Source organism: Vidua chalybeata, chromosome 12 (assembly GCF_026979565.1).
Source record: "Vidua chalybeata isolate OUT-0048 chromosome 12, bVidCha1 merged haplotype, whole genome shotgun sequence".
Classification (NCBI taxonomy): Eukaryota; Metazoa; Chordata; class Aves; order Passeriformes; family Viduidae; genus Vidua; species Vidua chalybeata.
In genome coordinates, this window is record NC_071541.1 from 19,899,631 (window position 1) to 19,914,997 (window position 15,367).

General features: G+C 57.6%; 1 protein-coding gene and 1 long non-coding RNA gene across 9 annotated transcripts in view; both read right to left on the reverse strand.

The window, feature by feature from the left end:
• The window catches only part of LOC128793906 (uncharacterized), a 61,858-nt gene that overhangs the window by 26,011 nt on the left and 20,480 nt on the right, over window positions 1-15,367 (reverse strand). For 4 of the 8 annotated variants that reach the window (XM_053953359.1, XM_053953363.1, XM_053953358.1 and 1 more), the window contains 12 exons: window positions 15,187-15,288; window positions 14,656-14,736; window positions 14,131-14,202; window positions 13,424-13,495; window positions 8,164-8,235; window positions 7,976-8,077; window positions 5,685-5,756; window positions 5,411-5,482; window positions 5,223-5,324; window positions 4,692-4,772; window positions 4,167-4,238; window positions 3,461-3,532 (listed from right to left, as the gene is read on the reverse strand). In XM_053953359.1, the coding sequence (XP_053809334.1) occupies window positions 3,461-3,532; window positions 4,167-4,238; window positions 4,692-4,772; window positions 5,223-5,324; window positions 5,411-5,482; window positions 5,685-5,756; window positions 7,976-8,077; window positions 8,164-8,235; window positions 13,424-13,495; window positions 14,131-14,202; window positions 14,656-14,736; window positions 15,187-15,288 (972 nt within the window). Of the gene's footprint in view, window positions 1-2,306; window positions 3,153-3,460; window positions 3,533-4,166; window positions 4,239-4,691; window positions 4,773-5,222; window positions 5,325-5,410; window positions 5,483-5,684; window positions 5,757-7,975; window positions 8,078-8,163; window positions 8,236-8,437; window positions 8,510-13,423; window positions 13,496-14,130; window positions 14,203-14,655; window positions 14,737-15,186; window positions 15,289-15,367 lie in introns of those variants that run through there. The other 4 variants (XM_053953365.1, XM_053953360.1, XM_053953361.1 and 1 more) reach the window with 4 other exon arrangements.
• LOC128793909 (uncharacterized) lies at window positions 971-2,297 on the reverse strand. Its single transcript, XR_008432931.1, has 3 exons — window positions 2,235-2,297; window positions 1,506-1,706; window positions 971-1,133 (listed from the first exon to the last, which is right to left on the reverse strand). It is a non-coding gene; the product is annotated as an uncharacterized LOC128793909 (long non-coding RNA).

The following is a 15,367-nucleotide window of genomic DNA, read 5'->3' on the forward strand; positions in this document are numbered from 1 at the left end:
TGAGCAGTCGTTTCTCACAAACCCAGTCCTAAAGTGGGATGGTTTTGTCACTCCTGACAGAATGGGCTCCCTGCAGTTCCAGCTGCTCTGCAGCCTTGCTTTTTCCACCCTGCTTCGCTCTTCAGGTGGCAATGGCTGGGCAGGTTACTCCAGACACACAACTGTGCCAGGGTAGCCAATCCCTAAAGCGCTCACAGAGCTGTGCTTGAATCCAAATTAGGTCTGCATCAAACTGATTTTAAGACCGTAGCACATCTGCACTTCAGGCATAGTAAAGCCAGTGCTGCGCTCTCAGAGAGAAATAAGTCCACAGTCTGAGTTGTTGATGTCATTTCACTAATTTGCGGCTCATTCTGCTGCTGCTGCTGCTGCTGCTGCTGCTGCTGCTGCTGGTATCATAGAACATTTCCCTTTTTTTTTCCTCCCCCAAGTAAAATGGTGCCATTCAGCTTCTGGGAAAGAACTGTCAAAGGTGCTGTTTTGGCAGTCATGGAGGCAGAGGTGGGGGAGAGAAAGGTATGCCCTGGAGGGATGCTCTGGTGGGCTCCGCATTTAAACAAGCTACTTTGATACAGGGACTGGGCCATTTTCATACTAAATGGCTGCATTAAATGGTTTTCCAGGCCTTATGCTGGCAAGAAAGCTTTTAGAGCCCATGGGAGTTTAGCCTCCACGAGAAAGGCAGCATCAGTTCCTGTGCAAGGTGAGACACAGCATTCCAAAGCTCAACTTGTGCTTAGGGAAGCCACCAGCCTCCAGTAAGCAAGGCCAGAAAGCTTCTCCAGTCCTGCTGAGCGGCTGTGGCAGAGCTGTTGTGCTCTGCAGCAGCTCCATGGCAGCGCAGCAGCCACAGGAGAGGGCTCAGGACAGGCTTGGGGGGAGCGGGGCGGCAGAAGCTGAGAGAAGCCCCTGCTCTAGAACTGAGGCAGTTTGTGCAGAAGCAAACCAAGATGGTGACTTGAAGAGATTCCCACTGTGCTCAAAGTTTGCCTCTGAAGACTGAGAGGCGAGCTTGTCAGAAATCCCAGAAAATATCAGGGAAAAGGTTTTACATTACTTTTTGTGACCAGGTACAAATCTTCAGCAGGAAAAGAGCCTCTCCAGTAGACTAGGTGCCTTGGGTTGTCTTAGCTCTTTGCAGAGTAAAGATTACCAATTAAATGAAATCCTACTTTTTATTCTAGAAGTGTAAAAATGGTCTAAGTTTTTCTGAATTCCAAAACTATTTTGAAAAATCCTAAACTAATATGGAAAAAGAGAAGAAATTTTGGAGATTTCTTCTTACAAAACAAAAAAAAATCTAAATATTTCTAAAAATTTCTAATTTCTAAAATGAAAAACAAAGCCAAAACATGGTGTCTCAGGAGCCACATGCCCGGCTGCTGCCTGCCCAGCACTGGCTGTGCCCAGACAAGCAGCTTTGCCAGTGCTGGTGGTAGCAGCCAGGGACCAGAGCTGAAGCACCAAGGTTTTGCTCAAGCCCTTCCCTGGCAGGAGGGGCCCACCTTCAGTCCTGGCCAGACATCAGGGTCAGCACTCTCGGAGACAGAGGGTCCTGTTCTGGGTGGTGGCAGCATGTCCCCCCAATCAGTGGGTAATGCAGCTGTGGAAGGGACAATGGACACTGGCACGGACATGCAAGATGACAGGTCCTGTTCTCCCTGACTGAGCTGTTTGGCCGGTCTTGTGAAGCTGCAGAGGCGTTCCTGTGGAGAGAGGAGTGGCTGAGGCCCCAGCTGCCAGTGGCACACTGGGACCCTCCTGCACAGCAGGGCCAGAGCTGGCAAGGCTCCCCAGCCCGGCTGGAGCTGCTGGCACACCTTGGCCCAGCTGGACAGCTGCCCCTCAAGGCCCCGGCGAGCAGGGGACGGCTCTGGGCAGGCTCCCTGGCCAGGAGCGGGCCCCAGAGCACGAGTGCCTTTCAAGGGCAATCTCGTCCCTGCTCTTTCTCCTCCCCACCTTGCCTGGCCTCTGCCCTGTGCCCCCAGGGCTGCTCTTGGCCAGGCAGCCTCAGTGGGAGCCAGCACTGGCTGCAGCCCCAGCGGGCCCCCCAGGACAAGGCCCAGCAATTAAGAGGCCAATGAAAGCACTGGGCAGCAGCAGAACCCTCAGCAGAGTTCTTGGGGCAACCACAGACTGGCCACAACTCCACTGCAGCCTCTCGGGGAATGTTTCCCATCTATATTAGACTTGTAAAAGAAGCTGTTTGAGGGAAAGAGGATAAAAACACTCACTGTATTATCTTCCAGAAGCACCAGATTCCAACACAGCACAAGATGAAGAAAAGATGAAAAAAAGCACATCTGCCATTAACTGCAGCAAACAGCGTGCTTCCCAACGGCAACCCCTTCCGATGCCCTTCTGGGAATCTGGAACAGGTGCTGTGGTGCTGGCTGCATCTGTGGGAGCAACGGGGAGCGTGAGCCCGCGCTGTGCTGCACTGCTGAGCTGGCAGCAGGGTGCATACGGCCAGGACGTTCTCTGTTTCCCCCAGAGCTGGGGCCTGCAGGCACCTTGCCGCCCCTTGGCACAGGCTGTGCCACCCAACAAAGCCCAGCAGGCCGGGAGGAGAGCCCGGGGCCAGCGCAGCTGCTTGGGCAGTCGCTGCTTTGAGGGACACGGGCCAAACCCTTCCCTGAGCAGCCCCTGGCAGCCCTGGGCCTCGCTGCCCTGGGACAGCTCCCCCAGCCCCAGGGGACAGAGTCAGGCCCTGTCAGGAGCCAGTGCAGCCCCTGCCCAGTCAGGAGCCAGGGCTGGCTCTGGCCCTGGGCTCGCAGCAGGGCTCCCTCTCGGGGCTGCTCCCGTGCCTTGGGCCTCTGGGCACTCAGGGCCAGCTCCGGGAGCAGCTGCAGCGGGAGGGGCGTTGGTGCGCGAGTCCCGATTCCCCGGGGCTCTGAACGAGCTCCAGAGGCCTGGAAGCCGAGGCGCCTCCAGCTTTGGCTGCTGCCGGGCCGTGCAAGGGCAGGGCCTGGGGGAAGAGCTGCTGCCACACAGCCCCGCCGAGGGCTGAGCCCGGCTGAGCCCGGCACAGCAGTTACCTCCTGTGCCTGTGCCCGTGCCTGGCATCGCCTTCCTCCCTGCAGCAGATGTTGGCACTGAGCCACTGCTTCCTCCGGGATGTGCCTCCTTCTGCTGAGATGTTTCGTCCATCACTTGACAAAGGAAGAGGGACAGCTGGATCAGATGGAACTATCTACCATTCAGGGAGGTGGCATTTTCAAGAGACAATGCTTTTCAAAGTCTTGGTTAAGGATCAGAAAAACATATGGGTTTTTGGGACTGGGCCAGTGCCCTCCCACCTCCAAACAGCTGCCAGGCCTGTGCAGAAGTCGTGAGGGGATGGCGCAGGGCGAGGGCACACATGTGCATGGTTCTGCCCTGGCACCTGCAGCGATGCCCCCCTGGCCGAGCTTTGGGCCCTGAGCTGGCAGCTCTCCCAGGGGGAAAGGCCTTGACCTACCCTCAGCATCTCCCAGAGGCTCAATCCTGAATGTGGGTTGGGAAGCCAGATCACTTTCAGCAACAGGGTTATCTGCAAAGAAAGGCAGCACAGAACAGCTCCTGTGTCTCTGCTGAAGATTCTCCTTCAGGCCAGAGTGGCAGTGAGTGCCCCTGGGTGATTGGTGGCCTCCAAGGCACTCGCTCAGCTCTGCCTCCCACTCAGGAGCAGGGGCAGGGGGAGCACGTGCCTGCGGCGGCCCCACACTGGGATGGAAGGAGCCCCTTGCTGGGCAGTTGGGGCAGAAAGGACTCCCTGGAGCTGCCAGCAGCTCTAAACCCAGCCCCAGCCAGGGCCAGGCCTTGGCAGCAGCAGCAGCAGCAGCAGGAGCAGCTCAGGCTCCCTGGGCCGGCAAAGGAGCTGTGAAAGGCTCAGCCCCGGGGCACAGCCCTGGGCCCGGCCCCTTCCCTCTCTGCTCTTCTCCCTGGCTGCACAGAGCACATGGAAGGACACACTGGCATTGCACATGGGAGGAAGATGGAAAGCCAAATGCTCCTTCCTCCCACTGACAGTGATTCTGTGGGATCGCTCAGGGCTCTAGAAGGGAGCAGGGCAGGTTTTCCTGATCTCAACAACCTTCAGACTCTTAAGGTAAATGGCACATGAGTGAGGTCTTGCCACACTGACACTGATTATTCTCTCAGGAAAAGGGACATTGAGAACTTGCCTGCAGAATTTTCCATGGATTTCAAACTGTCTTGTGCTAGGCCTCCCAGAGAAGCCATGTCACGATCCCAATCTAGAGAGAAGCACAGATCAGAAGCATTCCCATGGTGTGCAGGGGTCTCCCTCTGCCTCAGGGAACTGGGCACTGCAAGGGGGTCGGCTAAGGCCATGAGAGCCCGATGTCAATGGACATGGCCAAAGATGCACAGGGGCCTGGCTGGGGAGCTCTGGGCTGGCTCCTGGTCACTCTCCACACTCTTTGCAGGCCCTGTGCAACATGCCTGGAGGGGTGGCTGCTCCTGCCCAGGGCCCATGGTGGTTCTCTCACTCCCACAGAGGAAACCGTCACTAAATCCCTGGCGTAATCGGCAGCAGGCAGTGCCACAACTATCCCTTCTTGCCTATCTCTGCTCGGTGAGCTTAGACAGGCCAAGGAACAGTCAGACCCTCTCACACAGCTCAGGGCCTTCGGGAAGAGTTTCTGCCACACAGCCTCACCAAGGGCTGAGCTCAGCACAGCAATTACCTCCTGTGACTGTGCCCATGCCTGGAATTGCCTCCCTTCCTTCAGGAAATGATGCCTTCCATAAAGCCTCTCTGTCCATCCCTGAGAAAGGAAGAGGCAGAGCTGGATCACATGGAACCATTACCCACGGGGGAGATGGAAACTTCAGGAGGCAATACTTGTCAAACACATGGATAAGGATCAGGATAAGGCCCAGGCACAGGGGCTGTGACAGGGCTCTCTCTTTTCCAAACCACCACCCCTCCTGATCTACCCAAAGACTTGGAAATTGCAGGGGATCTCAGGGTGTGCACGGCCCATGGTGCAGTTTGGGCTCCCTGTCAGCTGCTGCCAAATGCCTTCCTGCAGCGGCTGGGGAGAAGCTGCAGCCAGGCCAGGCTGGGAAACAGCCCTGCAGGCCGTGAAAGCAGCAGCGGGGCAGCCAGGCTGCCATGGATCCCTTCCCGCTGTGCCGGGCACGGTGTGTCCAGATGTGCAGGGAACGCCCCCGGCTGCTGAGTCCCAGGGGAAGCCTGGGGGAAATGCACCCACCTTGTCCTGCCTGTTCCATTTCCCTCAACAGCTGCCCCATGCGTTTGGATGGTTCCTGGGCTTTCTTGTGTCCTTTAGCTTTGTTCTTTCCCGCTGGAGGACCTTAGAGCAACAGAGTTCCATTTCCCAGGAATGGATCCCACAAAACCAGGGCTCAGCCTGTGGGCTCAGCAGGACACACTACTCACCCCTGCGATGGGAGCTGGGCTTGCGTGCAACATCCACCAAAGGAGCAGGAAAAGTCCTCCCTGCAGACACACCTGTAACCCAACAGCCACAGAAGCTTCTGTCATCTCTGCAGTTCTGCACGGGCAGCACTGAGCCGCAGGAGCGCTGAGGGGATGGTGCAGGGCGAGGGCACACACGTGCATGGTTCTGTCCTGGCACCTGCAGCGATGCCCCCCTGGCCGAGCTTTGGGCTCTGAGCTGGCAGCTCTCCCAGGGGGAAAGGCCTTGACCTACCCTCAGCATCTCCCAGAGGCTCAATCCTGAACGTGGGCTGGGAAGCCAGATCACTTTCAGCAACAGGGTTATCTGCAAAGAAAGGCAGCACAGAACAGCTCCTGTGTCTCTGCTGAAGATTCTCCTTCAGGCCAGAGTGGCAGTGAGTGCCCCTGGGTGATTGGTGGCCTCCAAGGCACTCGCTCAGCTCTGCCTCCCACTCAGGAGCAGGGGCAGGGGGAGCACGTGCCTGCGGCGGCCCCACACTGGGATGGAAGGAGCCCCTTGCTGGGCAGTCGGGGCAGAAGGGACTCCCTGGAGCTGCCAGCAGCTCTAAACCCAGCCCCAGCCAGGGCCAGGCCTTGGCAGCAGCAGCAGCAGCAGGAGCAGCTCAGGCTCCCCGGGCCGGCAAAGGAGCTGTGAAAGGCTCAGCCCCGGGGCACAGCCCTGGGCCCGGCCCCTTCCCTCTCTGCTCTTCTCCGTGGCTGCACAGAGCACATGGCAGGACACACTGGCATTGCACATGGGAGGAAGATGGACAGCCAAATGCTCCTTCCTCCCACTGACAGTGATTCTGTGGGATCGCTCAGGGCTCCAGGGCAAGGCTTCCGGAATTCAACAACCTGCCTGTTCTTAAGCAAAGTGGCACAAGTGTGAGCTCGTGCCACATTGACTGATTATACTCTAAGTAAAAATGGACTTTGAGAACTTGGCTACAGCTTGTGCCAAGGTCTTCAAACTGTGACCCAGAAGGACGAGCAGGGAATCCATGTCATGATCCCAGTCTAGAAGGGAGCATAAAACAGAACTGCTTCCATGGTGTGCTGGGATCCCCTTTTGCCTCAGGGAACTGGGCACTGCAAGGGGGTCGGCTAAGGCCGTGGGAGCCTGATGTCAATGGGCATGGCCAAAGATGCACAGGGGCCTGGGCAGCTCAGGGCTGGCTCCTGCTCACTCTCCATCCTTTTTGCAGGCCCTGTGCAACATCCCTGGAGGGGTGGCTGGAGTAGCCCAAGGGCCCTGGGGCCCTCTCCCTCCCACAGAGGGAAACGTCCCTAAAGCCCTAGGGATAACTGCAGCACGAATGCCAGAACCATTCCTTCCCTCCTGCGCTCCCTCTCTTGGGACAGCTTCCTCAGCCCAAGGGGACATAGCCAGTCCCTCTCAGGACACACTGGAGCCTTGCTCCTGCCCTCTGCCCTTTCCCCACCATGGGCTCCCTGTGCAGTCTCTCCCAGGTTTCGGGATGTGTCTCCCACAGAGGGACCCCAGCAGGACTGCTCAGTACCCGAGTGCCCTGAGCCTGCTCGGGATAATTCCTCTGGGCTGTGCCGATCTTGTCTGGGCTGTGCCCGCAATGCGAAGGAGCAGAGATGGCAGCTCAAACCTCAGCAGGGCTCAGGCCCAGAGGCTTAGCAATCCAAGTTGGCTACCACAGGAGCTCTTACATGTCAATCTCGTAGCCACTCCCTGATTCTTCTTGGAAGTTCTGTATCAGTCACCCCACCTTTGCAATGCTATTTGTCCCAGAACACCGTACCCACCTCTGTTATGTTCCCCTAAGTTGTTATGCTCTATGTCACTCCCCTGTTGTCTGTCCCTATCGGGCGAGGGGGTTTCCCACCCCTGTTCTCCCGCCCCCTATTTAACCTAATGCCCTCTATTGTCCTGTCGCCATTTTGCCTGGCACCGACCTGGGGACGGTCGCCCTGCCCATCGCTGTGACCACGCGGGAAATAAAACATTCTCAGGCTCGCAAGCAAAGTGTGCCTCTCTCGTCCCTTTGCTTCCTCTCAGCGTGAAGCTACTAAAGCTGCGTACCCACGCCGGAGCGCTCAGCACTAGTAGGGAGGCGAACGCCATAGCCCTGGAGCGCCCGTGCACACGGCGGCTACGGCCTCACCAAAAGGCAGTGCTAGCTGGGCATCTTGGCTGCCTGAGGCCGTAGCGGACCAAAGCTGCAAGGAACTCGTATGAACTTTTTGGGCAGGCCAGGGCCCTCCCTTCTCCAAACCACCACCCCTCCTTAGCCGCCTGGGGACCAGGAAATTGCAGGGGATCTCAGGGTGTGCATGGCCCATGGTGCAGTTTGGGCTCCCTGTCAGCTGCTGCCAAATGCCTTCCTGCAGTGGCTGGGGAGAAGCTGCAGCTAGGCCAGGCTGGGAAACAGCCCTGCAGGCCGTGAAAGCAGCAGCGGGGCAGCCAGGCTGCCATGGATCCCTTCCCGCTGTGCCGGGCACGGTGTGTCCAGATGTGCAGGGAACGCCCCCGGCTGCTGAGTCCCAGGGGAAGCCTGGGGGAAATGCACCCACCTTGTCCTGCCTGTTCCATTTCCCTCAACAGCTGCCCCATGCGTTTGGATGGTTCCTGGGCTTTCTTGTGTCCTTTAGCTTTGTTCTTTCCCGCTGGAGGACCTTAGAGCAACAGAGTTCCATTTCCCAGGAATGGATCCCACAAAACCAGGGCTCAGCCTGTGGGCTCAGCAGGACACACTACTCACCCCTGCGATGGGAGCTGGGCTTGCGTGCAACATCCACCAAAGGAGCAGGAAAAGTCCTCCCTGCAGACACACCTGTAACCCAACAGCCACAGAAGCTTCTGTCATCTCTGCAGTTCTGCACGGGCAGCACTGAGCCGCAGGAGCGCTGAGGGGATGGTGCAGGGCGAGGGCACACACGTACGTGGTTCTGTCCTGGCACCTGCAGCGATGCCCCCCTGGCCGAGCTTTGGGCTCTGAGCTGGCAGCTCTCCCAGGGGGAAAGGCCTTGACCTACCCTCAGCATCTCCCAGAGGCTCAATCCTGAACGTGGGCTGGGAAGCCAGATCACTTTCAGCAACAGGGTTATCTGCAAAGAAAGGCAGCACAGAACAGCTCCTGTGTCTCTGCTGAAGATTCTCCTTCAGGCCAGAGTGGCAGTGAGTGCCCCTGGGTGATTGGTGGCCTCCAAGGCACTCGCTCAGCTCTGCCTCCCACTCAGGAGCAGGGGCAGGGGGAGCACGTGCCTGCGGCGGCCCCACACTGGGATGGAAGGAGCCCCTTGCTGGGCAGTCGGGGCAGAAGGGACTCCCTGGAGCTGCCAGCAGCTCTAAACCCAGCCCCAGCCAGGGCCAGGCCTTGGCAGCAGCAGCAGCAGCAGCAGGAGCAGCTCAGGCTCCCCGGGCCGGCAAAGGAGCTGTGAAAGGCTCAGCCCCGGGGCACAGCCCTGGGCCCGGCCCCTTCCCTCTCTGCTCTTCTCCCTGGCTGCACAGAGCACATGGAAGGACACACTGGCATTGCACATGGGAGGAAGATGGACAGCCAAATGCTCCTTCCTCCCACTGACAGTGATCCTGTGGGATCACTCAGGGGTCTCGAAGGGAGCAGGGCAATCTTTTCGGAATCCATCAATCTTCAGATGAACTTAAGAGAATTGGCAGAAGAGAGCTCTTGCTTGATTGGCACTTAATTATTCTGTCAGGAAAGGTACATTGAGAACTTGCCTCCAGCATCTGGAAAGATCCTCAAAGCATCATGCACCAGCATTTCCAAATTATCCATGTCACGATCCCAATCTAGAAGGAAGCACAGATCAGAACCATTTCCATGGTGTGCTGGGATCTCCTTCTGCCTTAGGGAACTGGGCTCAGCAAGCAGGTTAGGTAAGGCTGTGGGAGCCAGGTGGCAAATGGACAAGGCCAAAGCTGCACAGGGGCCTGTGGAGCTCAGGGCTGTCTCCTGGTCACAGTCCAGCCTCTTTAAGATTCTGTGCAACATCCCTGGAGAGGAAATGGGGCAGCCCCAGGCCCCTGGGGACTCTCTCCCTCTCCCCCAGGAAACACTCCCTCAAGCCCAGGGGAAAACCATCCCGCAGCGCTTCCCGGCGAGCAGGGAGCGCTGTCCCGGGAAAGGGGAGCCAGGCTGCCGGCTCACCTGCTCCCCGCACTTGCAACGGAGCAGCCTGGGCAGCCCTGGCAGGCAGGGCCACGGCCAGGAGGAGCAGGAGGAAGAGGCGTAGAGCAAGGGCCATGGTGCCTTGCCCTCTGCCAGTCCCGCAGCTCTTGCTGCCACCGCTGTCCTGACACCGCTGTCCCAATGTCAGCACCACTGCTGCCACCGCCGCTGCTGCCGCAACAGTTGTGCTCAAGGACTGACTGCTCGGTCCTTTGTGTGCTGTGCAGCCACGGGGCTCTGGCACCTCTGTGACCTCAGAGCCTGATGTGACCTCAGCCTGCTCTGACCCCAGAGCCTGCTGTGACCCCAGAGCCTGCTGTGACCTCATTGCCTTGGCTGTGCCCCCAGAGTGTACCCCCATCTGTACAAATGGACTGCCCTGATTGGAAATGTTTTGCTTTATTCAAGGGCCATTGCTCAGCAAAACCTTCAGGGACACAGGGTCTTGTTTCACTGGTGGCAGCATCTGTAGAGCAACAAGCTGGTCATGCAGCTGTGACAGGGACATCTGGCATGGGCATGGAGATGGGAAATGTCAGGCAGATGTGTCCCAGACTGAGTAGTTTGGCCGTTCTTTGAGTTCTTTGGCCCATTCAGAGAGGAAGCTGTTGAGAGAGGAGGTAGCTGAGGCCCCAGTTGCAGCTGGGACACTGTCCTGGGGTGACTTTCTGATGCTTGTATCCCCAATTGTCAGTTTAGCCCAGAAATAAGTTTTGCACCTTTAGGACTGGTTCCAAGAGTGAAGGAGGGGGACGAGAAGGAATTTGTTATCAGAAACTGCACTTGCTCCCCTGCATCCTTCTCCTGGACTGTGTTGTCTGCAGCAGGGACAGACAGCGGGATAGAGCTCTCCTTTGCTTTTTAGTTAGTATTTAGCTAGCTGAGGCAGAGAATTTTGCTGGACTGTGGTTTTTCTTTTTTCATGGAACTGTTTAAACCTGCTCTGGACTGAACACCCAGAAGAGCACCAGCAGCTCACACCTGTGGCCCAGCAGGCTGGGCCTGGGCTGCGGCATTTCCAGGCCCAGAGGGACTGACAAAAGAATGACTGAGCAGAGCCACAGCCCACAAAGGGGACTTTCTGAGTTTGCCATTTCTTCTAAGCGGCGAGAGGTTTTATTGTTTAATATTGTTCATGTTTTTTTCTGATGGTGAATGCTTTGCCTGTTAAATAAAGAGGTTTTTTCACTTTTCTCCAAAAAAATCTTTTTCTCAAACTAGCTGGGGGAGGGGCCGCTTGAATCTGTTTTCTAGGGAACCCCTTTGGAGGTGATCTCCCAAATTTACCCTAAACCAAGAAAAAAACAGGAGACCTACCTGCACAGCAGGAGATTCCCACTGTGCTCAAAGTTTGCCTCTGAAGACTGAGAGGCGAGCTTGTCAGAAATCCCAGAAAATATCAGGGAAAAGGTTTTACATTACTTTTTGTGACCAGGTACAAATCTTCAGCAGGAAAAGAGCCTCTCCAGTAGACTAGGTGCCTTGGGTTGTCTTAGCTCTTTGCAGAGTAAAGATTACCAATTAAATGAAATCCTACTTTTTATTCTAGAAGTGTAAAAATGGTCTAAGTTTTTCTGAATTCCAAAACTATTTTGAAAAATCCTAAACTAATATGGAAAAAGAGAAGAAATTTTGGAGATTTCTTCTTACAAAACAAAAAAAAATCTAAATATTTCTAAAAATTTCTAATTTCTAAAAATGAAAAACAAAGCCAAAACATGGTGTCTCAGGAGCCACATGCCCGGCTGCTGCCTGCCCAGCACTGGCTGTGCCCAGACAAGCAGCTTTGCCAGTGCTGGTGGTAGCAGCCAGGGACCAGAGCTGAAGCACCAAGGTGTTGCTCAAGCCCTTCCCTGGCAGGAGGGGCCCACCTTCAGTCCTGGCCAGACATCAGGGTCAGCACTCTCGGAGACAGAGGGTCCTGTTCTGGGTGGTGGCAGCATGTCCCCCCCAATCAGTGGGTAATGCAGCTGTGGAAGGGACAATGGACACTGGCACGGACATGCAAGATGACAGGTCCTGTTCTCCCTGACTGAGCTGTTTGGCCGGTCTTGTGAAGCTGCAGAGGCGTTCCTGTGGAGAGAGGAGTGGCTGAGGCCCCAGCTGCCAGTGGCACACTGGGACCCTCCTGCACAGCAGGGCCCAGAGCTGGCAAGGCTCCCCAGCCCGGCTGGAGCTGCTGGCACACCTTGGCCCAGCTGGACAGCTGCCCCTCAAGGCCCCGGCGAGCAGGGGACGGCTCTGGGCAGGCTCCCTGGCCAGGAGCGGGCCCCAGAGCACGAGTGCCTTTCAAGGGCAATCTCGTCCCTGCTCTTTCTCCTCCCCACCTTGCCTGGCCTCTGCCCTGTGCCCCCGGGGCTGCTCTTGGCCAGGCAGCCTCAGTGGGAGCCAGCACTGGCTGCAGCCCCAGCGGGCCCCCCAGGACAAGGCCCAGCAATTAAGAGGCCAATGAAAGCACTGGGCAGCAGCAGAACCCTCAGCAGAGTTCTTGGGGCAACCACAGACTGGCCACAACTCCACTGCAGCCTCTCGGGGAATGTTTCCCATCTATATTAGACTTGTAAAAGAAGCTGTTTGAGGGAAAGAGGATAAAAACACTCACTGTATTATCTTCCAGAAGCACCAGATTGCAACACAGCACAAGATGAAGAAAAGATGAAAAAAAAGCACATCTGCCATTAACTGCAGCAAACAGCGTGCTTCCCAACGGCAACCCCTTCCGATGCCCTTCTGGGAATCTGGAACAGGTGCTGTGGTGCTGGCTGCATCTGTGGGAGCAACGGGGAGCGTGAGCCCGCGCTGTGCTGCACTGCTGAGCTGGCAGCAGGGTGCATACGGCCAGGACGTTCTCTGTTTCCCCCAGAGCTGGGGCCTGCAGGCACCTTGCCGCCCCTTGGCACAGGCTGTGCCACCCAACAAAGCCCAGCAGGCCGGGAGGAGAGCCCGGGGCCAGCGCAGCTGCTTGGGCAGTCGCTGCTTTGAGGGACACGGGCCAAACCCTTCCCTGAGCAGCCCCTGGCAGCCCTGGGCCTCGCTGCCCTGGGACAGCTCCCCCAGCCCCAGGGGACAGAGTCAGGCCCTGTCAGGAGCCAGTGCAGCCCCTGCCCAGTCAGGAGCCAGGGCTGGCTCTGGCCCTGGGCTCGCAGCAGGGCTCCCTCTCGGGGCTGCTCCCGTGCCTTGGGCCTCTGGGCACTCAGGGCCAGCTCCGGGAGCAGCTGCAGCGGGAGGGGCGTTGGTGCGCGAGTCCCGATTCCCCGGGGCTCTGAACGAGCTCCAGAGGCCTGGAAGCCGAGGCGCCTCCAGCTTTGGCTGCTGCCGGGCCGTGCAAGGGCAGGGCCTGGGGGAAGAGCTGCTGCCACACAGCCCCGCCGAGGGCTGAGCCCGGCTGAGCCCGGCACAGCAGTTACCTCCTGTGCCTGTGCCCGTGCCTGGCATCGCCTTCCTCCCTGCAGCAGATGTTGGCACTGAGCCACTGCTTCCTCCGGGATGTGCCTCCTTCTGCTGAGATGTTTCGTCCATCACTTGACAAAGGAAGAGGGACAGCTGGATCAGATGGAACTATCTACCATTCAGGGAGGTGGCATTTTCAAGAGACAATGCTTTTCAAAGTCTTGGTTAAGGATCAGAAAAACATATGGGTTTTTGGGACTGGGCCAGTGCCCTCCCACCTCCAAACAGCTGCCAGGCCTGTGCAGAAGTCGTGAGGGGATGGCGCAGGGCGAGGGCACACATGTGCATGGTTCTGCCCTGGCACCTGCAGCGATGCCCCCCTGGCCGAGCTTTGGGCCCTGAGCTGGCAGCTCTCCCAGGGGGAAAGGCCTTGACCTACCCTCAGCATCTCCCAGAGGCTCAATCCTGAATGTGGGTTGGGAAGCCAGATCACTTTCAGCAACAGGGTTATCTGCAAAGAAAGGCAGCACAGAACAGCTCCTGTGTCTCTGCTGAAGATTCTCCTTCAGGCCAGAGTGGCAGTGAGTGCCCCTGGGTGATTGGTGGCCTCCAAGGCACTCGCTCAGCTCTGCCTCCCACTCAGGAGCAGGGGCAGGGGGAGCACGTGCCTGCGGCGGCCCCACACTGGGATGGAAGGAGCCCCTTGCTGGGCAGTTGGGGCAGAAAGGACTCCCTGGAGCTGCCAGCAGCTCTAAACCCAGCCCCAGCCAGGGCCAGGCCTTGGCAGCAGCAGCAGCAGCAGCAGGAGCAGCTCAGGCTCCCTGGGGCCGGCAAAGGAGCTGTGAAAGGCTCAGCCCCGGGGCACAGCCCTGGGCCCGGCCCCTTCCCTCTCTGCTCTTCTCCCTGGCTGCACAGAGCACATGGAAGGACACACTGGCATTGCACATGGGAGGAAGATGGAAAGCCAAATGCTCCTTCCTCCCACTGACAGTGATTCTGTGGGATCGCTCAGGGCTCTAGAAGGGAGCAGGGCAGGTTTTCCTGATCTCAACAACCTTCAGACTCTTAAGGTAAATGGCACATGAGTGAGGTCTTGCCACACTGACACTGATTATTCTCTCAGGAAAAGGGACATTGAGAACTTGCCTGCAGAATTTTCCATGGATTTCAAACTGTCTTGTGCTAGGCCTCCCAGAGAAGCCATGTCACGATCCCAATCTAGAGAGAAGCACAGATCAGAAGCATTCCCATGGTGTGCAGGGGTCTCCCTCTGCCTCAGGGAACTGGGCACTGCAAGGGGGTCGGCTAAGGCCATGAGAGCCCGATGTCAATGGACATGGCCAAAGATGCACAGGGGCCTGGCTGGGGAGCTCTGGGCTGGCTCCTGGTCACTCTCCACACTCTTTGCAGGCCCTGTGCAACATGCCTGGAGGGGTGGCTGCTCCTGCCCAGGGCCCATGGTGGTTCTCTCACTCCCACAGAGGAAACCGTCACTAAATCCCTGGCGTAATCGGCAGCAGGCAGTGCCACAACTATCCCTTCTTGCCTATCTCTGCTCGGTGAGCTTAGACAGGCCAAGGAACAGTCAGACCCTCTCACACAGCTCAGGGCCTTCGGGAAGAGTTTCTGCCACACAGCCTCACCAAGGGCTGAGCTCAGCACAGCAATTACCTCCTGTGACTGTGCCCATGCCTGGAATTGCCTCCCTTCCTTCAGGAAATGATGCCTTCCATAAAGCCTCTCTGTCCATCCCTGAGAAAGGAAGAGGCAGAGCTGGATCACATGGAACCATTACCCACGGGGGAGATGGAAACTTCAGGAGGCAATACTTGTCAAACACATGGATAAGGATCAGGATAAGGCCCAGGCACAGGGGCTGTGACAGGGCTCTCTCTTTTCGAAACCACCACCCCTCCTGATCTACCCAAAGACTTGGAAATTGCAGGGGATCTCAGGGTGTGCACGGCCCATGGTGCAGTTTGGGCTCCCTGTCGGCTGCTGCCAAATGCCTTCCTGCAGCGGCTGGGGAGAAGCTGCAGCCAGGCCAGGCTGGGAAACAGCCCTGCAGGCCGTGAAAGCAGCAGCGGGGCAGCCAGGCTGCCATGGATCCCTTCCCGCTGTGCCGGGCACGGTGTGTCCAGATGTGCAGGGAACGCCCCCGGCTGCTGAGTCCCAGGGGAAGCCTGGGGGAAATGCACCCACCTTGTCCTGCCTGTTCCATTTCCCTCAACAGCTGCCCCATGCGTTTGGATGGTTCCTGGGCTTTCTTGTGTCCTTTAGCTTTGTTCTTTCCCGCTGGAGGACCTTAGAGCAACAGAGTTCCATTTCCCAGGAATGGATCCCACAAAACCAGGGCTCAGCCTGTGGGCTCAGCAGGACACAC